Source organism: Rissa tridactyla, chromosome 1, assembly GCF_028500815.1.
Source record: "Rissa tridactyla isolate bRisTri1 chromosome 1, bRisTri1.patW.cur.20221130, whole genome shotgun sequence".
NCBI classification, from domain to species: Eukaryota; Metazoa; Chordata; class Aves; order Charadriiformes; family Laridae; genus Rissa; species Rissa tridactyla.
In genome coordinates this window covers 202,617,689-202,643,098 of record NC_071466.1, presented here as the reverse complement: position 1 = coordinate 202,643,098, position 25,410 = coordinate 202,617,689, and the positions used below count along the sequence as shown (strand labels likewise).

General features: G+C 37.9%; 1 protein-coding gene across 8 annotated transcripts in view; it reads left to right on the top strand.

The window, feature by feature from the left end:
- The window catches only part of KIF21A (kinesin family member 21A), a 91,549-nt gene that overhangs the window by 48,998 nt on the left and 17,141 nt on the right, over positions 1–25,410 (top strand). For 4 of the 8 annotated variants that reach the window (XM_054218375.1, XM_054218418.1, XM_054218410.1 and 1 more), the window contains exons 12-28: positions 2,598–2,636; positions 5,072–5,156; positions 5,377–5,494; positions 6,766–6,954; positions 7,854–8,053; positions 8,456–8,563; positions 9,035–9,103; positions 9,214–9,425; positions 10,203–10,356; positions 10,740–10,940; positions 12,267–12,368; positions 14,186–14,351; positions 14,869–14,889; positions 18,848–18,908; positions 19,126–19,180; positions 20,562–20,779; positions 24,773–24,883. In XM_054218375.1, coding sequence (XP_054074350.1) covers positions 2,598–2,636; positions 5,072–5,156; positions 5,377–5,494; positions 6,766–6,954; positions 7,854–8,053; positions 8,456–8,563; positions 9,035–9,103; positions 9,214–9,425; positions 10,203–10,356; positions 10,740–10,940; positions 12,267–12,368; positions 14,186–14,351; positions 14,869–14,889; positions 18,848–18,908; positions 19,126–19,180; positions 20,562–20,779; positions 24,773–24,883 — 2,109 coding nt within the window. The remainder of the gene's footprint in view (positions 1–2,597; positions 2,637–5,071; positions 5,157–5,376; positions 5,495–6,765; positions 6,955–7,853; positions 8,054–8,455; positions 8,564–9,034; positions 9,104–9,213; positions 9,426–10,202; positions 10,357–10,739; positions 10,941–12,266; positions 12,369–14,185; positions 14,352–14,868; positions 14,890–18,847; positions 18,909–19,125; positions 19,181–20,561; positions 20,780–24,772; positions 24,884–25,410) is intronic. The other 4 variants (XM_054218402.1, XM_054218427.1, XM_054218386.1 and 1 more) reach the window with 3 other exon arrangements.

The window sequence follows — 25,410 nt, the reverse complement described above, 5'->3', positions numbered from 1 at the left end:
TGTCTGATACTTGTAGAGAATACTTATTTTAATAACTAATTTCTTCCTTTGCATATCCTTTTTCAGGAAACTCATACTTTTGATTTTGTTAGGTTTTGTCTCATGTTTGTAAGAACTTGAGGGGAGGATAGAAGTATTAAATGAGATCAGCAGAATGTTCTGTCCTCTCTTCAGCCAAACACTTAACCATGTTCTTTAACCATAAATGCAAGAACAAAGAGATTTGATATTGTGTATTTCGATACATTTTAAAATCAAGTATGCATTTAAATACATGCTTAGCTAGAGCCCTAATTGTTAGGTTGGGGGCTCAGCATTAGGTAGCACGTAGGTTTGTGTCCAAACAATGGATAAAGGTTACTACCTATATTGAGTAATATCTGTTATTGTAGGAGAGGATCACTTTAAAAAAACATTTGGAAGTTTTACCCTACATACAGTAGTAAGTAAAACGCATGGCTGTCCATTTTGGTTGTGTGGTTTTGGGTTTTTTTTCTTTTTTTTTTTTTTTTTTTTTTTCTCTGAAGGAAGCTTCTGCATCCAGTCATATTTGCTTACACTAGGACAATAATCTTGTGAACGGGATAGCCAAGTGGTCTGATCCAGAAGTAGGGACTAGTTACCATAAACTATTTTTGAGATTTTTTTTTTTTTTTATCCTAGCATTATAGAATTAGACAACCACAGAAAAATTAAAGTTGGGAGAGACCTTTGATGGTCCAGCCTCTATCTTAATGTGGGTCTTACGTTCTATAGAATGGCGTTATGCTCTTCAAAGTGCTGGCAAGGTTTGAATCTATCTCCTGGTCCATCTGCAGACCACTTTGTAATAAATTTTATAAATTTCTGAGGTGCATATGTTAGGAGAGAAATTCCTTAGAAGCTAAGAAATGTTAGAATTTGAAGGATTATGCATAAAGCCATACTTCTTACCTATGGAGTGCTTCTGCCTCATTAATGAAGTGCAAAGTCCGTGTTCAGAATATGTCACTGTGAATTTTTATTCAATTGAAATGTCAGGAATTGGCAATGGGTATACTAATGTATAGCAAAGGGACAATTTGCCCTGCAGTTTGACAGGATTCTTTGCTCTACTTCTGTCTTCTACAGGCATTTAGCTGCTTTTACTGTACTATTTCTTTTTAGGGTTGCTGTTCTTTTAAAGTTGTCTGACTAGCATATTCAAATGGGATCGGTAAGCCTAGTTACTAGTTCCGCCCCATCTGCTACCTTTCCTGATCTGCTTGTTTCCTGGTTATGGGTCAGCATTATGAAAGGTGTGTCATTTTAAGCACATGCAACTTACCTAAATTGTTGTGAGCTAGCCTGAAGATCTAAGAGCCAGTTTCTGAATGAGCAGCAGGTATGTACTGCTATACATCTGTAGCCTTTAATAAGCATCTGTCATAAAGTTTATTAGAACCAGTTTACACAGCAGCAATGTTTTGGCTACTGAAATACTGACATGCTCGATTGCGGTGTCCCACAGTGCGACCTATTCGCCAGAAGCTCCAGAACAAACCTCCCATGTCCCTTTCAATTGTTATTCAGCCTTAGGGTACCTGGTAACCTTTTTTTGGCTGCTGTCTGTTGACTTCCCTAACCTTTATTAAACTAAATTAGTGATAAAATTACATGGGGTTCAGCATGTTAGCTGCTGGCTGATACTGAAGGAAGATGACAGGCAGTATAAGGTGAAAAGGCAGCAAAACAAAACCTCTTGCTCAAAACTTTCTTATAATGGGAACATGAGGAATACCAGTAGTTGTTGAAATTTAAGCCATCTCTGCACTTATATATGTCATGCAGACATTTCTTTACTGATACATCCATGTTTCTTCAAGAGGAAAAAGTACAAGTAAAAATACTAACATTTTGTCCATCTCATTGCTTCTGATGCATATGTTTTGTTAATTTATTAAAAAATAACAAGCAATCATTGGCATGTACTTTTTGAATCCCATAAAACTAAACTGCAGTTTTCTGCTTTTTATTTAAACTACACCCCCCCAAAAAAAATGCAGTTTGAAGATTTTATATTCAGAATATATAATTTAGAATATCAGTACTAAATTTTTTTCATTACTATTTTATATTAAAATGTTATCAGCATATATAGAACTAGTGCATTGTTTTTTTTCCTGACGTATTCCTGAGATTATATAACTTTGGTTCAATGTGGCAGTACTTCTTGCAATTTTTTGTATTTTACCTGCCAATTTTAAATGGCAAAAGAGGAGAAAGCTTTTTCAAGAACTAAGTGATTTTTTGAATTCGTATTAGAAATAATTCTCAGTGAAATACATTGTCTATATCTAAAACTTCTTTCTTAGTGTAACTTGAATTTACAATTGTTGACAGTGACAGATTAGTTAACCTACAAATGCTTCTTCTTTGTTTTCTGTTTACTTTCCAACTGTGCAAAATGTATTGCCTTTTTACTACTTGTTGTCTCTTGATGGTATCTTTTAAAATTTCATTTTAAACTCCACGAGCTCATATATCATTTTTTTACCTTCTTATCACTTTTGCTTTTCACTGTCTGGTTTGTCCTTCATTGGCTTGGCCTTCCAATACTGTACCTCGTGCTTTTGAAGGCTACAGAAACTTGAGGAAAGCAGTCAAGAAGAAAGAAGGTTGGAATATTTCCCAGGTTTTTAATTACCTGTCATTTCAATTAACTGGTTGTCATACATGAAAATAAGTTGGGCAGATTCATAAATACTTCAAGAGTAGTTCATTTGGCTTTTCAGAATTATTTCCTGTGTTTTCACTTTCAATAAGTGTTTTAACTTGGAAGAAACCCCTGTTGTGGAATTGAGGTTGGCTCTGGGATTGCAGAGTGTTGAGCTAGTGTTTGTGGGGAGGTGGTACCTTTGGGAATTGCGATAGAATTAAGTAGATTTTGTTCTTGCATGGCCTGTACGGAATGAAAGGCAGGAGGAAGGTGCAGTAGCTCACATGGTATGACACATATAGCAGGCAGTATACGACAACAATAATTTTGGCATGTGAGATCAAGAAAGTCTTAGACCTTCACACCTCAGTCTGCTTCTTTTATTTTTGAAAGCATGTGACTGAATCCTTGACCGTTCCTTCCATTCAGTTTCAGCCAAAGTAGTACGTAACGTAGTTAGTCACAGAGAGCAGTTGAGGGGTCTAAAAAGAGAAATATACTGTCATTAAAAATGAAAGTAAAGGAGCTTTTATGTTTCAGCTGTCTACTTTGATCCCCCAAGCCTCCACTTAATTCCTGGGGATGTTGTGAATCCACAGATGAGTAGCCTGCAAATTAAGCAGTTCAGTTCTGCCTGGGAGAGCTGCTGGCTCTCCTTCCTCCTGGCTCTCCCCTTTACTAGGCAGAAGACAAATACCTTGTAGTGGTGCGCTCTGTGCTGCGTGCGGGCAGAAGGGAAACTAGGGATTTGCCTCAGTCTGCATTGCAGCTAGGATCTTTTATCACCTAGGCTTATTAACCAACATAAAACAGAACATACTGTGGGCTGAGTGAGCTGAGAATCTGTGGAAATGAGATTGCATGTCTTAGTGTTCCCTGTTTGGCATATTTTTCTGTACAAATCTGGTTAGACGTTTTACTTCCAGCCTCCCTGGCTGCTGCGTGGATTCATACAGTCTAAGCAAAATCTTTCTGTCTTGCTCATGGTCAGCTGTAGCTGGATTTGGTTTCGCTGGTGATAAGTGGGGCAGAAGGAACCAGTTATCACTGAACAGGTTAAAAAATAGTATAACAAAAATCATGTGTGCGCAGGAGCACTTTGTTACTTAACTGGCTCTCTTCAGAGTAGATATCTGTTTTAAAGGTGGCTTTTAGGTGTCACTTGCCAAATTATAGTGTTTCGAATCTACTGACATTTCTTGTCACTTCACTGAGAATTGGATTTGTCTAAGAGTTAGATCTCGAGCCTGGGCTGCTTCTGGTGTCAGTGCAGAAAAACATGCATTTCTAGTTACCCTTCCTGATCAGTGACAGTACATAATTTGCCAAACTTTTATGTAGCTGAAGTTAGGTAAGGTGGATTCCACTTTAGGCAATTCTAACCACGTTTTTTTGCTATTACCCCCTATGGTGTCTATCCCAGTTCTGTCATGATTTCCCATCTATTGGGGATGGTTTGGATTTTGCACATGTAGTGCTAGAGGGAACTGACATTTGATCCATGACAATTTGCAGAGTGCGATTGGTTTTTGAATTTTACATTTGCATGTGACATCTCAAATATGCACTTAAAAATGTTAAAACTTGTCCTAATGGCTACTACACCAAAGCTTTAAAACAAAACCAAAAAACCCCTGCCGTAATTTGCATAAGCCATCACTACAGTTCAGGTTGCCAAGATAGGAAAGAATATACAGATACTTGGCTTTTAAATAAGTTTTGAACCATAGTCTGAAAAACAAAAGCATGGAAATGTACTAAAAAGTGATCTTAATAGTTGGGAAAGGTTTCTTTTCCAGCTGGACAGTCCTATTGGAAAACTTCAGCATTTTTCAACTCTTTTGGGTTTTGTATCAATGCCTATTTTGAGCATTCCCTTGATGTCAAAGTAGATAACTGATCGAGAGTAGTTATAGTATGATAAGTTAGGATATTGTTTAAGACTTATGCATAAATTTTCAGGTGATTGCAAGCACAGTAGGCTCTGTTACACCTTGAGAGTGTAGTAATACTTGGATGTTGTACCTGCACACAATGTTCATTCTTTGTTTTGTGAAAGCTGTTCTGGGTACACTGCAACTTCCATGCAAAATGAGTACTGCTGTAGTATATGAAGATGTGTATTCTGATTGTCCCAGTTGTGCAATATGCCCTAAAACAATGTGCTAATCATTAATATTATTTTGCAAGTTAAGATTAGGAGTAACTAAGCTTTATTTTATTATCTGCGGGAGATTGGAAGTTGTGTTTTACCCATGCCCAACACCTGTACATTTGTCTAACTTCACTTTGGCTTTCATCTTTATTTGGAATTACAACTGTATTGGTTTGGGGGATGGGAAGAACATGTCATTTCAGTTTGTGAATATCTTGTTTCTGTGCCTCTTCTGCTAGTGTTAAAGAAGATAACACAGATAACGAGCAGGAGAAAAGAGATGAAAAAGGCACTTCAGAGAGAGAGAATAATGAATTGGAAGCAGTAAGTATTTAGAAGTGTTTGGTTTATTTGTTCATTGTATGTTTAAGGATTTACATATCTGTTTAAAGATTTACATTTACAAGGGCATTCTGTGATTCTGTGTGAAATTAGGAATGGGTCAGGTGAATACCGTGGCTTCACAGTGATAGTCACCAAGTGACTGGGAGACGGAAAAGTGTAGGGTGTACTTCAACATCTTTCTATTTTGTACGTTTTACAGGAAGAGATTCAAGAAGTAAGCGATCATGAGGATGAAGAAGAGGAAGATGATGAGGATGAAGATGACATGGAAGTTGTCGAAAGCTCAGATGAATCGGATTCTGACTCTGATGAAAAAGGTGATGTCAGTGCAATAGTTTGTAGAATTTTACAAAATCTGTCATTCCTTGGGTTGTGGTAGGCAAGAGTGTGTGCTTTCAACCCACTGTCCATAATTCTCTGTGGATTGTATGTCCAGTGAATTCTTTCCTGGTTATGGTACTAAAACATGTAATATACATCTGATCAAGTGCCTCAGTACTGGCTTTAGAATTGACCAGAGGCCATAAGATGTTTGGTAACACATTTCTTCCTTAGTTAGACTATCCAAAGCATAAGGTTTAAGTACTGGTTTATTTTTATGTCTCGGAACTAATCACCAAGGTGATAGCTCTCATTCACCTAATTTAGAAATGAGTAGAATTTAATTTTGAGAGGCTGGGAGTCCCATCAGCCTTCTTCATTTTCAGAGGCTGTGACTTTTCGTAAAAATGTTAAGCACTGGCTTATGTGTGGTATACAAATTAGGACTGCTGTAGTCGGAGAGAGCATCAACAGCAATCCTCTCATGTGAGTTGGGCTAAATGGGCAAACCAAGTCTGTTGGTTCCTTCTTGTTTTAGAGTCACAGAGACCATTAGCAGGAGTTGCAGTACCTGGAAAAAAAACCCACCAAACCCTCTTCAACTGACATCTTTATTCTGGAGCACATAATCTTAAACCAAAAAAAGGACATAATTGACTACAGAAATTAATTAAACTTTTATAAATTAGCATGTGCATTAGTCCTTTTTCCTTACTTTTTCCTCCTCCTTTTCTCATTCCCTTCACTGTTCCACTTCCATGATTGAGGCGGCTCCTCTCTTCTCAGAATTTTGACTGTATTTTTCTAAGAGCTAGAGAAAGGAAAGCCTCCCCTTAGAGTCTGCCAGCAATCAAATTTTCCTTTTATAATCTGCTGGGTTTATGAATGGCAATTATTCTCCAGCCCTGAGATGCGACCGAAGTCTCACAGCTTGTGCAACTTTTGTAGGAGGAAGGACAGATTGCTGATGTTAAGATTTAAAGGTGAGGAATTACAACACATGGGCAACTGTGATCCAATGAGAGGTATCTTCCCCTGCCACTTTCCCAGTTCTAGAATGGGGAGAGCATTCAAGGAGGAGACTTTACCATGAACTGCATATAATACTTTCACTTTCTGCATTGTGCTTTGTGTAGAATTCCGCTGTGCACAACTTACATGTTGGGAAATAAACCTGATGTTGCAGGGGGTATCTAAACTTATGTGATCCTCGTTGTTACTTGAACAGAAGTCTTAATTTTTCATTACTCAAAACTTTTTATTTCAGAAAATTATCAAGCTGACTTGGCAAATATCACCTGTGAAATAGCCATTAAGCAGAAACTGATAGATGAGCTAGAGAACAGCCAGCGGAGGTTGCAAACACTGAAAAAACAATATGAAGAGAAACTAATGATGCTGCAACATAAGATTCGAGACACGCAGCTTGAAAGAGATCAGGTTCTTCAGAACTTGGGTAAGAAGTACAAAATCACTTAAATCTAGATGTTGTGTAAGATATTCAAATTGAATTGTTTACTACTTCCCTCAATTTTTCAAATGTGATAAGAAATTGCAGAAAACAGAAGTAGGTTTGTACCCATAGAGCCAATGAATCATACTTTACTCATTCTAATTTCTACCAGACTTGAGAGGGATTTTTTTTTTTTACAAAGGTCCGGCTACTAACTGGTATTTGATTTGGTTGAATAAGCATTTTCAGTTTTCTACGAGTTCTCATTTTTAACATAGTTCCTGAATTAAAAGTACTTTTTCTCTTGATTTGCATAAAAATAAGAACTAGGATCGGCAGCCTTGCAGAGATGTTTTACTGACCAAACTTTTTTCAATATGTAATCGTGTGGAAGTGAAAAACTAACTCTGGCTCAGGAAATTGTAAGCCACAAGTAGGCGAACTTGGGAAGAGTACTGGGGGAAGTATTTTGTTTGTTGCTTTCTTTTTAAAAATATACTATATACGCTTTATACTTTACATGCTTTTGCTGTTCCCTTACTGTTCCTTATACCTTCCTGTTTGTTCAGTGCCAGAAAAGGAATACTAGGCTTGATGGCTCTTGGGGCTGTTGTTATGACCGTGTGCACATATGTGTGAACAAGCACCTGTGTGTCTGTGTCTTCATGTACTCACATATTTGTTGTCTAGTGCAAAACAAAATCAGAAGGAAAGTGCTAATACTTGATCTCTTATCCAAGAACACAGATAAGGTGAAAGGTTCGAAGCAGTGGAGGTGATAGGAGCTAGAGACAAAATTTTTGGAAGAAAATGCTAAAAGCAGAGGAAGCAGTCATCTGCTGTGGCTGGCAAAGTGAAAATATCCTAAACAAAAGCAGATTAAGAACTCCTTTTTGCTCTAGGTTCTGTAGAGACCTATTCAGAAGAAAAGGCAAAAAAAATCAAGTCAGAATATGAAAAGAAACTCCAAGCCATGAATAAAGAACTACAGAGGCTTCAAACAGCGCAAAAGGAACATGCACGATTGCTTAAAAATCAGTCTCAATATGAAAAGCAACTGAAGAAATTGCAGCAGGAGGTGACAGAGATGAAGAAAACCAAGGTATATTTCAGTATATTGAAGTGTTGTACAATGAGTGTTTCACTGAAAAATGGGTTGAAATCTCCTGTGCATTTACCTATCAGATAACTCTGTTCTTGCTGTCAGCTGCTCAGAAGTCTGAAAACAGAAAAGATACAAAGACCAGGCTATTCCTGGGGGAGAGGGGTGGCTTTTCGGCTTAATGAACAGAAATTACAGTATCAAACATGAAGACGCTTGCACTGCTTATTGGCTGTTACTCAGCACAGAGTGAAGAAGACACGTTAGATGGAGGAGGTGTAAACTGCTAAAAGCATGTAATGTGCTGGAAGATGGCAATTTGAAGAAGAAATTCTATATGAGTGGTGGCAGGGAGCAGCACTTGAGTGTAAACGGCTTTTCTAAGTGATGACCTCTTTACAGGTTCGCTTGATGAAACAAATGAAAGAAGAGCAGGAGAAAGCTAGAATGACTGAATCTAGAAGAAACAGAGAGATTGCACAGCTTAAAAAGGAGCAACGCAAGCGAGAGGTAATTTGACAGATAAAGAACTTTAGTTTGGAATAAGCATCTATCATTATGAAGTGCATCTGCTTGCAGGCACACAGCATGTGTATATGCATTCACCGAGGCGGGTATGAACCTCTATATTTTCACCAGTCAAAAGGCACATAATGTGTTTTGACTTCTATGATAACTCAGTTCCTAGTTTCTGTCTGAAGTGCAACAGAAAATAGAAGGCTTATTGAATATGTATATTGGTATTATTTTATTTAGTGAATCTTCACAAAACTGGTAACTACCACCTTGCCTGCATGGAAGTATTCTTTTTGATAGAGAATTGATACACTAGAAAGAGTAAGAAACAATTGTGACTTGACCACTTCATGTCACAACAGTTTTGCAAACTTGTATTAATGTGTAAAGGTCTTTTTTTGTACAACACAGTCCTGGTGGCAGATAATGGAAAAAGTATCATGTGCTGCTTGTATTTTTTCACAGCATCAGCTCAAGCTTCTGGAAGCTCAGAAAAGAAATCAAGAAGTTATCTTGCGTCGCAAAACTGAAGAGGTATTGTGGTAAAACAGTAATGCATCTTTAAAAACAGAATTATATTGTATTGCTGTAACTTCGAATGCAGTTTTGGGGAGAGGTAATCGTATCTCTGCACTCTGTTTCAGGTTACAGCCCTTCGTCGGCAAGTAAGGCCTCTGTCTGATAAAGTGGCAGGAAAAGTCAGTCGTAAGCTGAGCCTGCCTGAGCATCCTATACAGGAAGCAAGTTCTAGTTCATCAGTTGAGCACGATGGCTCAAGAACAGCAGCACAGCAGAAAATGAGAATTCCTGTTGCAAGGGTTCAAGCGTTATCTGTAACTGCAACAAATGGAACAGCGTAAGGATTAAAAACGTTTCATAATCTCTTGAGAGAACTGAGTATTGCATGGACTTTCTAGCAGATAATCTTGTGACGATACATATTGTAGTAGTTGTTTTTCAAACTGCTGTCATGTAATGCTCATAAAATGGGCATTTTACCATTATCAAATGCAATTTGAGTTGTGTATTTAAGGCAGTGTGGAATAATATAAAATGGCATTAAAGAACAAGTCACATTAAGAAACCCTAAAATTTCAAAATCCAGTTAATCTGCTCTTAAAGAGAAATGCCCTTAGTGGTGCAATGTCTGCAGTATTCCTAAGTGTTAAAAAAACAACCAAAAAAACCAACCAACAACAACAACAAAAAAAAAAAAAAACCAAAACCAAAAAATCCAAACACCACCCCCACCCCACCCCCCCCCCCCCAAACAAAGGAAAAACTTGTTGCAAAACACAATTACACAATTTAATGTATTGGATTTATTGGTGATCTTACACTGTGATTTGAAACAGATCCTCTTGTTAAATAGAGACCTGCTTTTAGGTGGCATTCGATTTCGATGGTGCATCATACAAGACGCCACAGTGTTTGATAGCTGTTTGTCAAATGCAATATTTTAGAGCGCAGTAGAGTTCAGGGCTGGGTGCAGGTAGCTGTCTGGTGCAATGAAAAACTGCAAGAAATTTTTAAGTTGTCCACGAAAAATATTCTGGCCTGGTCATTTCCGCATTCAAATGTGTGATTGGACTACTTCACACTTAGCTGTATGTTTCTCTTGAATTTATCACAGCAAGAAATATCAGCGGAAAACGGTGACAAGCAGAGTTTACTCCTCGAAGGCAGCCAGGATGAAGTGGCAATTACTTGAACGCAGAGTGACTGATATCATTATGCAGAGGATGACCATTTCCAATATGGAGGCAGATATGAACAGGTTACTTACGGTGGGTGATTTGCTACACGCTGTTGGTGGTATCATCATATTAAATAGAGAGAGAGCAGTGCATTTATGTTTGCTGTAAATTAATTGCTGTGATGGTGGCGTAGGCAAAGTTATTGTAATCTATTGCAGCCACTGATGATCTAAACAACTCCAGTAAGCATTTGGACCATGGAATTGCTGTGCTTAGTACGAAATAAAAAGCACAGTAATCATGGGCAAATATACTAAGGTATATTTACCTGTATATATAACTTCTTCCTGTAGAAATCATGATATGTTAGTTAAAGTATAACAAGGAAAGGAAAATAAAACAAAAAGGTGCTTAAATGCCTTAAGCGTTTACTAATTCCTTTTTATGCAATATTATGTCTTTGGGGAAAATAGCAACGTGAAGAACTTACAAAAAGAAGAGAAAAGCTTTCAAAGAAAAGGGAGAAGCTCATCAAGGATGGGGGTGGCAGTGAAGCAGATAGAAATGTCCAAAACATAAATGAAGAGATGGAATCACTAACTGCGAATATAGACTACATTAACGACAGCATTTCTGACTGCCAAGCAAACATTATGCAAATGGAAGAAGCAAAGGTAGGTCAAGTATTATGCAAAAATAGTAAAATGAAGAAAAGAAAAAGCAACTGTTTTAGCCTTGAAAAATTTTCTCATTTAGAACGGAATTTTGTTTTGTCTGTATAATTATTGAACCAGGAAGTGAAAATTGGTGAAAACTTAGGTGAAGTCTGAAATGAAGAGTGTTTATATAACTGAACTTTCAGATTTGAATTTTAGTGTCAATAGTGTAATGCAAGTTAAGATTGCAAAGCATTTAAATGTCAAAGTTGATGCTTTCTATTCTGCTGGCATTAAATTAATATAATTCTTGAGACTGAAGGCTAAAAGCTTGTATCATCTTCCTGCAGCTGTTGATATGCTTCCACTCCCTTGTATTGTTTTTGTATGCTTTAAATATATTTAAGTATTTTTGTATGTAAGAATTTATATACGTTCTTTATATTGCATTTAAGTATATTTTCAATTATGGAACAGTGGCTTTTTATAACTAACGAGCCTTTTTCAGGCCAAGTTTCTTGTTCAGGGTTGACTTTTCAGATAATAATTGTCTATTATGACTGATGTAGAAATTTGAATATTACCAAAAGCAGAAATCCAATATGAAAACCCTTACAATGTGCATCATATCTTACATGATCTAGCAGGAAGAATCCACCACGTACAATCTCCTAGACCTCTTGGCACAGGTAACATGAGGTCTGAACTGTAATACTTACCAGTATTTTTATATGGCAGTGCTCGAGTTCTTCCTCTCCCACCATGGGCTAATCTGTGTTTTACATCTGTTTACGATCTGTTACATCCCCAGCAGCTTTTACTATTTTACGCACATCAGGGTTTCTTGAATTTTGGACAACATGGTGCAAGGTTACAGGACTTTACCAGTAAAGAAGTAGTGAACAAAAAAGGTTTAATAATTCTTAAAGGTACCAGAGTGCTTAATACTGACCGAGAATAATCTGAAGAAAAATGAGCAATAGGCTAGGGGAAGAACTCTTCAAATGTGTGAAGGCTGCAGACAGTGAAGTAATGCACTCACTTCTGCATCCATTGTGAATGCATTACCTTGCAGAAAGAAGGAATCTGAGTTGGAGGCTGATAAGTGCTTTCTAATACGAATGGAACTGAAACACTGGAAGGACTGGGAAGGCTGCAGAGTCTGTTCTGTGGGGTGTTTTGGGATAGTTTGGAAAAAAGTCTGTCAGACATGGTTAGGGGTACCAAGAGGATGAACTGGATGATATTGCAGCTTCTTCACAGTTTCTATTTTCTGTGATCACTGTAATGAATTAAAATAAAGCATTTTTCTGCATCTGCCTGTTCTTGTTGTTGCACACATAGGAAGAAGGAGAGACCTTGGATGTAACAGCAGTGATTAATGCTTGCACTTTGACAGAAGCTCGATATTTGCTTGATCACTTCCTCACAATGGGTATCAATAAGGTAATGCATTAAGCAAAATATGCGTATGCCAGGACCTATGCCATGTACCAGGAGCAGACTTGTGCTGTCATAAAGACTAATTAGCGTGAATTCATACCTGTGAAAAGTAAGCTGGTCAATGCTACAGAGCCGTGCTGATTCTCAGTGTGAAGGCCCTTGAGATCCATTGTCCCCTTCAATCTATTCCCTGTTTTTTCAACCCCCAGTAGAGCCTGCTTCACTAATTACCTCATGTTGTTCTTATAAGAGCACTAGCTCTTTGTAATCAAATAAATAATGGGCTTCTATGTTTTTCAACAAGCTCCAGAACGCTCAGGATCTTTTTAAGAGTGGCTTAAAAATGAGCCTTTAAAGTATATTGATGTATGGCATATTTTAGTCAGACTTCTACTTTTGAGTAGAGCAATGTGGGCTTTTTCTGAAAGCTTTGGGAAGTAATATTTTCAAAATGAGATTTGGCAGTTTATAACCCTGTGCACACATGTATCATATGCTCTCGCTGCTGCTTTTCTTTCTGTTTGGAGGCCAAACTCAGTGTCATTGAATCAAATGAAAGACTTCAAGGCTATTGAAGTGGACTTTGTGTTAGTCCCACTGACCAATTACCCGTTCTTTTTTTTTTTTTTTTGCATTCTTGATTCATCATTATGCAGGTAATCAAAAAAGTTCATACTGTTTTTCTTAAAAAAAAGGAAAAGAAAAATCACACAATCACATTGGCTTCTGCAAATTTCAGAATTTCAATCTTTTGATTTTTTTTCAGCCCTTGGGTGGGCTGAATGGGTATCTGATTTCTTGCAGCAGAGTTAATATGAGAGAATTGCCTCTGACTTACTCGGTTAACAATTTCTGCTTATCATGATAAAAAGCTCCATTATGTGAAGGTGTTTCTCCTCTTTGTCATAAGTAATTATCGTGTAGAAAAACTGAAGGTACATTTTCATGTAAAATTGGTCATGCCTGCTGTCTCTTCTGTCGTTTGTTTCCACATGCAAAATATGTCTATTGATATTTTGTTTTAGTTCATGATAAAATCAGAATTTAATGTGTAAGTCTATAGTACTGCGCTTTTTTCTCAAGTGCTGGCACTCAAAGTCCTCTGTTATCCTGCAAGTCTTTGAGAAGATGTGTTGTACCTTCATTTTTCCCTGCTGCTGCTTCTATTTGGAAACTGTTCCTTGTAAATTTCCCTGGCTACGTTTTCTGCAACTAAAAAATGCCTACTAATCCATGTGCCCAGGGGAACTTTCCTTAGAATGGATTCTCTCTTAAGTTGGGCCTTGAGATCTTTCAGCAGAAGTTGAAAGTTCACTGGGCGATTCTGTAGAAAAGACTACTGTTCTGGTGTTGGGTGTGTTTTGTTTTGTGGGTTTTTTTTGTTTTGTTTGTTTTTCTGCTGTTTGTTATAGAGTAACATTAATGTGAGTAACACCATAGGTAATCATTAAAAACAAGTACTTTGTGAAACACAGAGGTGTTGATTTCTCAGATGCTTGCTGCTCTTAAATAAATATAAAGAATCTATGAATTGTCCTTGGGAGTCATATCCAACTTAGTCACTACATACATATTTGCAAAGCAGAGTCCGAGGAACACAAGTTAAATGGAAAAAGGAAAAAAAAAAAAAAAAGAAAAAAAAAGAAAAAAGTCCATTGGTTGACACGTGATCGGTTGACATCTGATCTTTAGGATGTGAGAGGAAGGTTGCAATGTTGGTTGTGTTTGTAGTTTTTAAAAAGTTTTGGCAATTCTCATTTTGTAAACAAAAGATTTGTGATAAAGCATGTGTCATCTTTTTCTTTTTTTCTCTTTCCTAGGGTCTCCAAGCAGCTCAGAAAGAAGCTCAGATTAAAGTTCTTGAGGGACGCCTTAAGCAGATAGAAATTACTAGTGCTACTCAAAACCAGCTGCTGTTTCATATGCTAAAAGAAAAAGCTGAGTTAAATCCTGAACTTGATGCTTTGCTGGGTCACGCTTTGCAAGGTAATTTTGTCATCTTGTATTCTGAATAGTCAGCTGCACGTCACATTTGCCTTTCATGCATGCTGTACTGGGCATTCTAGACTATTTCTTTTCTGAATAGATGCTGTATTTTAACATCTTAAACTCTATTTCACAATTGATGTGCATGTATGTAATTTTTAAACATATCCCCTTGGCAGTGAAATGTAGGAAACAAGTTGGTTTTTTTATTATCAGGACTTTTAAAATTCAAATAATTTCCTTGTTATTTTTACAAAAGACCTATGCATTTACAATTTGGTATGATTTTAACTTCTGAGTGTGAAATTCTAAGTATGCAATCCTGTTCAATCATCATATGTTAGTGATTTTGAGAGTGGCATCATATGTCTGTTACGGCATCTATTCTACTTCTCATGAGATGATATTAAGAGAAATTTAGAGTACATTTGGGTATTTTTGTTTTATTTCTTTTTATAAATGGATATGTTTTGATTGGAGTGTTGCTTTTGTTTCCTTGTTGCTGTTATTTACACAGACCTAGATAGCATACCGTTGGGTAAGTATATTTAGCTTTCTGTGTACTGTACAGCTGCATGAGTTACTAATTCATTCATGTTCACTAACTGGTGCATCTTAGAATTTGTGAGTTTGTGAAGTTTGCATGAATTATTCGGTAAATGTACTCATTATCATGAGCTTACAGAGCATTTCTTCCCTTCTGAAGTCACCCGTAGCCCTCATGCTAGTTAGATTTGTCAGATAAGAAGTGAACACAGTAAGCAGAGCTGTATTTTGAATTTATGACTTACTGCTTACGAACCTATAGTATGTTCAGACTACATAAAGCAATTTCATTATATACTGCTGCTGTAGTTGTGACAAATTCTGCTCATCTTTTTAGGTCTGAAAAAAGGTAATTCTTAACGTGCAGGCCATTTTTCACGTTTTGCTGACAGCTTATTTTGTAATGTAAATATTTTACACAATGCAGATTATATCTCACTTCTTCAATTGGGGTTTAGTTACTGACTTCACTGATTTTGAGGAGATGAGTCTTTTGTTGTTGTTGCTTTGAAATGATTCCAAATAAATTATGCTTTTCTCCCCTCCCTTGCTCCTAGCCATAAAATTGGCTATGTTTGAAATGTGAAAAAAAATATTCATGATGTCAGTAACAATTCCTTTTGTATTGTCTTGTTATTACTTCTAATCCCATTATGCTGTCCTGTGCTAATTTGCATAGGCATCTGAAACATTTCAAAAGTACAAGACTGCCTGAAAGTGTATACATCAACATCTGGTGTAAACTGGCGAGAACTTTGCCAGATTCCTCACAGGTGACACCTGAAGATCTGTGTCAGGGCATCTTGCTGCATGAGGCCATTATTTATTCAGGAACCTCTATGGTTATTAGTATCACAGTGTATCTAAAATAGACCCTTAATGTGTGTGTGTGTGTGTTCAGTGCTGTTGGAGGGAGAGCGATGCTTCTCCATCCAGGAAGTTAGCATTGCATTTTCCTTAGATCTGGACAGGCTTTTACTTATTAACAGCATCTGGAGCAGTGGAAAGACACTTGCTAAATGCATTGAAACAGTACCTCTATCATGACAATTTTACTAGACTATATCTCATTAAAGAAGCTTTTTAACATTTTGCACGCATGAACTGAACCTTTTAAAACACCGAAGCCACTCAGGACTGTGTTAACGCTTTATAGGAAGAAAACTACACTGTGGGTGTTTCTTGGCTGAATACGCCACACTAACCTCAGTCCACACTGAAATCCAAACTGCTGACCGTCTTGTGTCTTGTAGATCACTAGTGGCTAAATCTTGTGAGCTGCAAGGAGTTCAGACACCATTATAGTGGGGCTTCAAGGCTGGGACTGCCAGCTGGTCAGCAGGGACTCTGTTGGTGCAGGGGCTCCCTGGTAACCTGACACGTTTCCCAGGGGTGGAAGTGTGGGTGGCAGCAGGTCCAGAGACCAATTTCTCCAGGCTGCCTGACAGCTCAGGGGCGGTACCCAGTCAACCCCATCCCAAGCAGAGGGGTTGCGCCTCCAGCGTGCTTGTCATCAGCTGCTTGTTAGCCACTCCCTTGATGCCTTCTTTCAGCTCTGATATATTCAGAAGTTCTTAGCCATTTGAACATGCTTGGCTTGAAGTTTGGGCATTCCCCCACAACAATACAGTTGTGCACCTGTATTCAAGTGTAGACTTAAGAAAAGGGTTCAGTCTGCAGCAAAGTGCATCACAGGCTCAGGTTTTGACCCTCAGAATGGATTTTGAATGCACACCTACCTTGTGTGGGGATAAACTAGCTGCCATTCACTATCCCATCTGCTCTTGTGCAGAATTAACATGACCACAAACTTGAGTCCTGAAGCGTTGCTGGAGTGTTGTGGGAGCTGCTTTTTCTTCCCACCTGTGACATCTAGACGTTCATGGATGTGACTCACAGCCACATACATACAGATCTTGTGAGGGCTGGTCAAACATCACTTTTTCTGGATGAACTGTGCTGGTGTACTGCATTGTACTGGTTACTGTCCAGTTGCCTCTGCATAAGGATGAAGACCAGTCATCACAAATGCTCTCCACTGTTCTTCGGTCATTGGTCTATCAGCAGTCATCTCTGCTGCTCCTCGCAAGCAATACTAACTTTATTGCTCCTTTCAATCTCTGCTCGCTCAGGACTTCTTACAGAATCTTTCTCTTCTGTCTCTTCTCATTTTCTTTTGTTGATTCCGTGTGCTGCGTTCTATCTGGGGGCTTCCTGTAGTCTTTCTGTGCTGAATTGCAGACAAACTGAAGAAAAATATCAGTACATATCAGGTCCCGTGAGTGTGAACCTACAAATAAAATCCCATCTTTTGTAGCCATCTCACTCTTTCTACTTTGTTACATGTAAAAGCTGATCGCAAATTCTTTGAGAAGGGGGTGAAGTAACATCACCCTGATATGAATCATATATTTAAAAAAAAAAACCAACACATTTTATTGATGCTGCTTTTGTGCCTTGCTAGAAGGAGCAATACTCTAGATCCCCTCTTTTGCGGAATACATAGAATAATGATGTGTATAGAAAAGATTTAATGTGGGCTCAAATCCAGAACGGAACAAAAAAAGAAAGTTCAGAGTGCTATTTCTGTGACCCTGCTTTCTTTATAATACTATTGTATTTCTGATAGTTAAGGTTACATTGTTAAAACTAATACAGCAGTTAAGTACCTCTGAAGTGCATTGTTGGTGTTGGTGCTAGATTGATGTATGGTTTTGATTTATTTCAGGAAACGTTCTTAGATGTAGCATACACAAGAAGGCAGCATTTTCCTTCCTTCCTTCCTTCTTCAGAATTCAGCTGGACACTATATCTTTCCTCCCTTTCTCTAAAGCATGAACTTGCACTTAAAACGTATAGATGGACAAACCTATTTTACTATGGGTGCCAAATATATTGGTTCTGTGCATTACAAATTGTATCTGCTTTCTGGCAGAAATTAAGTAAATAAAGTGTCTTTAATAATAAAGAAGAGATGTAATGGAATTTCATGAGTATGTTCAAAAATAAGGGGCTTTACTTGCAGGAATGTATTACCTATGTCTTTATGCTTAAAATATATTGTTAGAATAATATGCAAGTTAGGGGATTTGGTTTCCCAAAAGTTTGGAATTGATTTTACATATGCCCTGAACTGGTTGTCTCAGCTTAATGTTTTGGACAGTTTGCATGCAGACATGTTGATCTGATGTTTGACAGTGTTAGTGTGTGACGTGCATGCTGGTTTTGTCTTTTGTGGACAGGTTTGTGTACATGTTTTACTTCAAGAGCATTTCTACTGAAATGCTTCATTTTACAATTAACTTCAATACAATTAATGTCTTTTTAGGAAGCAGTTCTAAAGTAATAAATGGTGGCATCATCCTTTGAAATCTAAATGCTTACATACTAATAAAGTGCTTGCTTCTTGTCAGTCCAAATGGTGCCATTTTATATAAGCTGAGGCTGAGCCTCAGCTCACTAGCTAGTTAAAAATACAGTTGTTTGGGTTTGTTTTTTTATTATAACCAGCCTGATTCTCTCTTAGAGTAAGAAGATTAAAAAAAAAAAAAAGAGGGAGAGACATCCTTACTGTTCATTGATTTACATCCTGTCTTGCAGTTAATTTCTTCTGCTTTATCTTCTTTCTTCCAGATTTCCTTCTAGAATTTATTTGTGGTTTTCTGTCATCCCTGCCGCTCTGCTGCAATAAATAAAAAAAAGAGGACCATATTTGGCACAGTGTGCCTAGGCGTATGATTTATTTAGATTGTATGAAAAAAACTTAAGTGATGCCAGGAAAACTCAATGGGAACTGGCTAGCAAATAGTTGAGATATTTTGAAAATCCCTGCCTTTCATATGCTGTTCATCTACATTCAACATTGTCTGAGCTGTTTTGTATAGCACTTAAAACTTGCACATCCTGTTGTAGATGGACAGACTAACATTATTCTTTTGGAAATTTTGTAGAAAATTTGGAAGATAGTACTGATGAGGATGCTCCATTGCATAGTCCTGGGACAGAAGGAAGGTGAGCAAACTTTCTTAACCAGTAACTGGATCTGGTTCTAGAAAAAACACTGTCATTTACTCTTAGTATAATGCATCATGTATACATTATTAGAAGATATCTCTGATATCGTTTCGTTCCACTTTGCCCAGCATTTCAGTAGGAAGAATCAAATAACAATACACATTCGGCAAAAATATGACCTTTTTTTTTTAACTGTGATGCAATTTTCTTTTAGTTCATTGTCTTCGGATCTTTTGAAGCTTTGTGGTGAAGTCAAACCGAAAAGCAAGGTAGGCTGTACAACGATAATAACAATAATTCATACTTTAATGGCATCTTCTGGGGAATGCTCTTGCTTTACTCTGGAGACATTAATGAACAAAGACATGCAAAAGGTGAAATGACATACTAGGATTTTTATGTAATATGCTTTTGTCTTATACTTCTCTCTGAGAAGCAATGATAAAAATACACTTTTTCAATATCTTGTGGCTGAATTTTTGCAGTTCCAGAAAGAGATACATTCTTCCAATTACTAGCACTCCAAACTGGAGTAGATTTGCAATTTAGCATTAGTTAGGCTGCAGTTTAATGTTAATGCCAGTGGGAACTGTGAACATGCTTATTGTTTGTGATTTGCTTCTGTGATCATAGAAAAGTAAAGGAAGTTTATAAAATAAATAGAAATTTGACCTCCAGGCTCTTAATTACAGTTGGTGTTGGAGGAATATATCTAGGCTGTCTGCAGTTTAATATGAATGGCAGTGGGAATTGGAAACATGTGCATTGATTGCCATTTTGCTTCTGTGCTCACAGGAGCATAAACCAAGTTTGCAAAGTAAATAGAAGCTTAACCTCCACTCTCCTAACTGTAGTTGGTTTTGGAGGGATATACCCTGGTTGGCTGTCGCATTATTAGTAGTGTGCATTGGTGTGCAGCTCTTTGGGCAGGTAAAGTGAGCGAGTTTTTGAAAATGTTGGCATAAAACAAACATGTCGGTTCTGTAATGGTTCTGTTCAGACTGGACCTTCATCTTCTCCAGTAGCCTTTCTTTCCCTGAGGAATAGATCTTAATTTCACAACATCATCACACGTAACACGTATAAAAACCTAACAGGTTTTTAAGAATGACTGTGTTACACAAAACTTGGCTCCTTTGTGAGGTTTTCCGTTGTTTTCAAATTGTTGAAAAGCTGAGCAAATCTTAATTCATGTTGGCTTAAACTGTTTTTGAAGTGACATAAACTAAGTAAGAAGCAGGGTTTTTTATATCAGAAGAAGCATCAATGTAAGAAGCCATGCCAATATAATTGTAGCTATATAAATTCACACTTTGCTTTATTTCTCTCTGCTTTATAACATTTCATTTGGATAAACCTTAGGAGAACAATATTATACTCCTGTAGTAATGACAGGTACTTGTAGCTGGTTGAAAGGATATCCTTGGAAACCAGTTGTCAAATCAGTGTTTCATGCTGTTGAATTTGACTTGCCTCCTCTGAAATTGCTGCCAAAGAGTAGAGGTGAGGTCCTTGATTTAGTTTCCAAAGGTAGTTGCCAAGTGAATTGAGGGGGATGCTAATTACCAGCTAACAATAAGCTTAAATGTAGCACTTTTGACACATACCATGAAATGCTTAAGTCACAACTTGGTTTTTATTTGTCTCCAGGCCCGCCGGAGGACCACTACCCAGATGGAATTGCTATATGCAGACAGCAGCGATTTAGTCTCTGATGCTAGTGCCGCAGACTCTACTTCAGCTGGCCCTCTCGCATCAGTCGCAGAAACCCAAGACAGTGGGATGGCTGCTGACACAAATGATACCTCTGCTAGGGACAGAGAGTTTATTCCCCCACCATCTGGCTTACCTTCTAAGATAGGCAGCATGTAAGTTTCACCATGCTGTACTAATTATCCTTTGCTTATAAAAAATGCATGTTGCCAACTTCTTGTAATCTATTAGTTTAATTTTACAAAGGAGATTGATATACTTTAAGCTTACTAAATAATACTGACAAAGCTCCTCCTTCTTTTCTACCATCACTACTCTAGGAAGTATAAATGCACTGTTGTAAGTGACGTGTTTTGTACTGAAGATATAAGTTCTGTTAAGTTGCTTTATCATAGTACGATTATTGTAGCCTTGTTCCTAGGTAGGGGGAAAACCCCACCTAGTACCTTGGATACTTGGCTTTATTAGTGCTATGGGAAATGCACATTCTAGGGAGGTAGTGAGAATCTGCTTAGAACAGCAGAGAGATTAAAAAAAAACACCCCAAAGACTTTATATGATGTAGTAACAGTATCTGTATATGGTCCTAAGTATTACGTAAAATCTTTCTGTGGGTCATCTTGTGTGGACCATGCTTAAAATGAAGACATCTATACAATAGTAGAGTATGCAAGTATAAAGTTGAAAGAAACGTGTTGGATTTTACGAATCCTCAAAAATCCTTTCTATTTGCAGGTTGCACTTCCCTGCAGAACAGTTTTACTAATTGAAAGTATTACTTGATGCCAAATAGAATTAAAAATACTATTTTTTGTCTTTTTTACATTGGGGCCAGCAGGTCTCTCTCATGCAGTCTCTTTTTTGTTTGTTTGGTTTTTTTCACTTGCTCTTGCTGTTCCTTTTGTATCTACCAATATCACTGTTGGTTATTAGCCATTCACTGCTAGAGACCCTTTTCTTGGCTTTTTAGGTACTAGCTCCTATAATTGCACAAACTCATGCGTAAACTGAATGTTCTTGCCACATTCAGTGATATGGAAAAACTGTGTCCCATAGCTATCTTTGTGTTACAGATTCTGGAATTATGCATCTTTTGCTATCCATCTCTCCTATTTGCATAATATTTTTACAGCAGTCTCTACCTAATGTACATTTGCAATGAGTATTATTTTTACTACGTATTTCTAGCATGTGCTTGAGGTGGCAATCATGAATAGTAAAACACTGCTGACAGCAATTATTAACCCATGCTGATGGCTTCAGTGCATTTTACAAGTAGAATCTGCTTGGAAAGAATGCTCTTGGGGATGAGGATAGGTGGAGAAACCCACTTGTTTCAGCAGTTAGTGTGAGATCACTAGAGACTCTTGAAGCTTCAGGATTTAAAACGTCAAGTGTTATGACCTGGCATCCAGGACTCAGGTAATACCAGCTTTTGTCTCACTCCATCTTCTAAAATGTATCCATCTATGAAAGTGAGCCAGCAACAAGGCAAACCAAGATTTTCCTGAAACTTTGTTCTGTGAGCGTTAGAGTTATGCACTGTCAGTAAATCAATTCAATCAGCAGCAGGCCTCACGCGTATTTCGTTTTGTTATTGATCATGTTTTAGCAGATAAGTGATCAAAAGTTCCCACAATCGGTCTGCAGTGATTTCCTCACTGTAATTGAGATGCTTTTTCCAAAACTAGAACTCAGTATACTTTATGCACTGTTGCTGGTTTTGCTGGTCACTGTTGAAGAAAGGTTGTCTTTGAGCCATCAGGCCTTCCTATATGGGCTTGTAGTGCCATCATATCTCTTGTAATAAAATACATTCTCCTGGAGCAGAGCATGGTCTTATCTGCAATGAACATTATCTCCCTTGTGCCACTTAAGTGGCATTCGGGGATGTAGAAGCAGTAACAGTGATCCAAAATATGCATTCTCTGGAAGAGACAGAAATTAATTTTATGCTTAGGTGCAAATGTAGGTGTCTGCAGATGTACAAACTGCTCCACGCAGTTTTTCCCACCCTCCATTTTCTCAGATCTGTGGTGATTCAGAGAAGCACATAAATGCACATGGGCAACAGTTAGTTTAGTTGGAATTCTGTTTACAAAGATGGCTAGTGCCATTGTCCTTTGATATGCTTGGAGTAGAGTAGTCTCCTGTAGGTCTTATGCCAGCTCTGTTCAGATGTCTGATATCCAGGGAAATCTAAAAGAGCACTGGAAACTGTAATTAGGTGTGTGTCTTGCTCCTTTTTATTCAGGTCACTGACATCATGCACCTGCGTTTTACATCTATGCTTAGGAAGTTCATTCCAGTGCGACTGCTGCATTTTTATAATACCTGCATTTCCAGGCTTACAAAAAGAATTCATAATATAATCATGCTCTTTACATCTGGTGATGTGCCACTGTGGAGTCAAAGATGGAAGACTCAAGGGGGAGACAGAGAGAGAGTGAGAGTTAGCTGGTTCCATTTCTGAGTATGCGGGACGCTGGTGTGAGGCAGAGGAGCTTGGATTCCAGTTTCTGCTGTGGTTTATTTAATGTAGTAGCTGCACAGTAGACACATAGGCGACCACGGCAGCGGAGACCGTAACCCAAGTTTGTCATCCCTGCTGAAAGATCTAGCTATCAGGCTGATCATAGGATTTGCCTTGTGACCCCAGCACTTCTGCATTCCTAAATGCATACTGGTCCATCATAAAGTGAGGGAAGGTGTGCGTCCTGTTCCACCTCTTCTTATGTTCTTTGCAGAGTATGCCTAGAGGTAAGGGAAGCCTGCAGAGAAATGGGTGCTCTGGCTTTGAGGAGGGAATTGAATCCACCTTCCCCTTCTCTTTGTGTGCTTTAACTGCTAGACTTTTGTGCAAAACCAGACTTGTCCTCCTTTCCCCCTGGCTTCTCCCCCCGCTCCCCCCCAAATCCTTTGAAGAGCCTGGGGGGAATCTGGGGCTGTCACACAACTCCTGGCACTAGGTTCTACAGGTAGGACCTTCACCTTCCAATTAGGGCTTGTGTTCAGTGTGCATGTGATCTCTTGAGATGGTCTCGGCTACTTGGGTCAAGTAGCTGTTCTTGGTTGTGCTTTCCTTCGTAAACCACGTTATTCTGCATGCCAGTCCCCAGATGGATTTTATAGAGCACAGACTCCTTCTCAAGGGAAACTGGTACAGCTTTTCTCAGGTAGAGAAGTTGCAGCTATGTAAATCCAGAGCCTGCAGAGCTCTGAGACCAGATGCTAGTAACCATGTCAAGCAGGTGGCCTGCCAAGTGAACTTTTGTCTGCTTAATAAAATTGTGTGGCACAAAAGCACTTTCAGAATCTGCTTTCTCTTTTAGCAAGTGTTTCTGGTCCTTGTTTTAGTAGAAACAACTTCTAAACACAAGAAAAAGAGGATAAATCAAAGCAGATGTTGCTTTTCTGATTGCCCAGCTAGTGGGAAATGAGAGTTCAGGAGAGTGGAGACCATCCAGATTCCCTTCTTTTTTTTTTTTCCTGACTGTGGTGAAATGACAACATTGGGATGTGAGCATTAATGTTGCACTCTGGAATTATTTCAGAGAAAGAACTAGAGAGACAAAGGAGGGATGGAAAGCAAGGAAGAAGGGAAGGGGGGGATGAAGAGAAGCAATATTATAACAGTCAGGCTGTCAATGGGAAATACTTTTTCTCATTTCCTAGTTTTGAATTTGATATTGAAGCATGAATATGTTAATGCAAAGTTTGATTAATATGTAAGAGTCATCGTGATTTCTCTGTTCTTCATGTCTGGAAGTGGTCTATTGTAGATGAAAGTTGTGGAATCTGAAATTTTAGACCTTAGTCAGACATTCCATCTTTTCCATGGTCTTAATTTGACATGCATACTCTGCTGTATTTCTTTTTGTCAGTCCCTTTTATTATTGAATTAGTCAATCTCCATTGCATATTCAATATCTGGCTCTTTATATGTTGATGAACTATGAAAGGTAATAAACTTGGTGTATTTTTATATTAAAATGTGAGAACACATGTAGAGACATAGATTCAAGAGAGACAATAATAGATTAAGCACGTTCTGAAACTTGCAATCTGAGTGGGAGAATGACAGCTAATGTAAGAAAAGCAGGTTTGTAAAGGGCCTTAAAGTAAGATAATGATTCCTCTTGCTTTAGTTCTAGGCAGCCATCTCTGTCAGAGAAGAAGATACCTGAGCCTTCACCTCTAGCAAAGAGAAAAGCCTATGAGAAAACAGTGGAAAAGACAAAGGCAAAAGAACAGAAACTGTAAGATTCTTTTAAATTTATTTTCCTCTGAAATGATTTAAACCATGGGTGTATTTTCTTGAAAAATAAATTTTTCTCTTTCTTTAATTCTAGGACAGTTTTTATAGTTAGCAGTGAAATTATTCACTGTTGGACTTCTGTGTGTGGTTTTTTTTTTTTTGCCAGAATATTTTTCTGTATTTCTGTACAAAATAACTTGGGAGCAGAGCCCCAAGAAAATGTCCTTTGGAGCATTTGCAAATTACTTTTTCTTTATTTTAACAGAAGTCATCAATTTATCTAAAAAACCTGGAGTTGTATAAGAATTTCTTCATTTTACATATGTGTTTTCTGGCCGGAGCTTTCACTGTTAGCACATAAACTTTGAACATTGTGCCACCTTGCACTCTGCAGCAGTTTGTAGTCTTAAGCTTTTTACCTTTTCTGGGAAACATCTGCAGCTAGCATTAATAATTTTATTTATTTGCTTAAGAAAAGAGCATCTAATATTTGAGGCATGTTGAATTTAACTTCTCTAACCATTCATA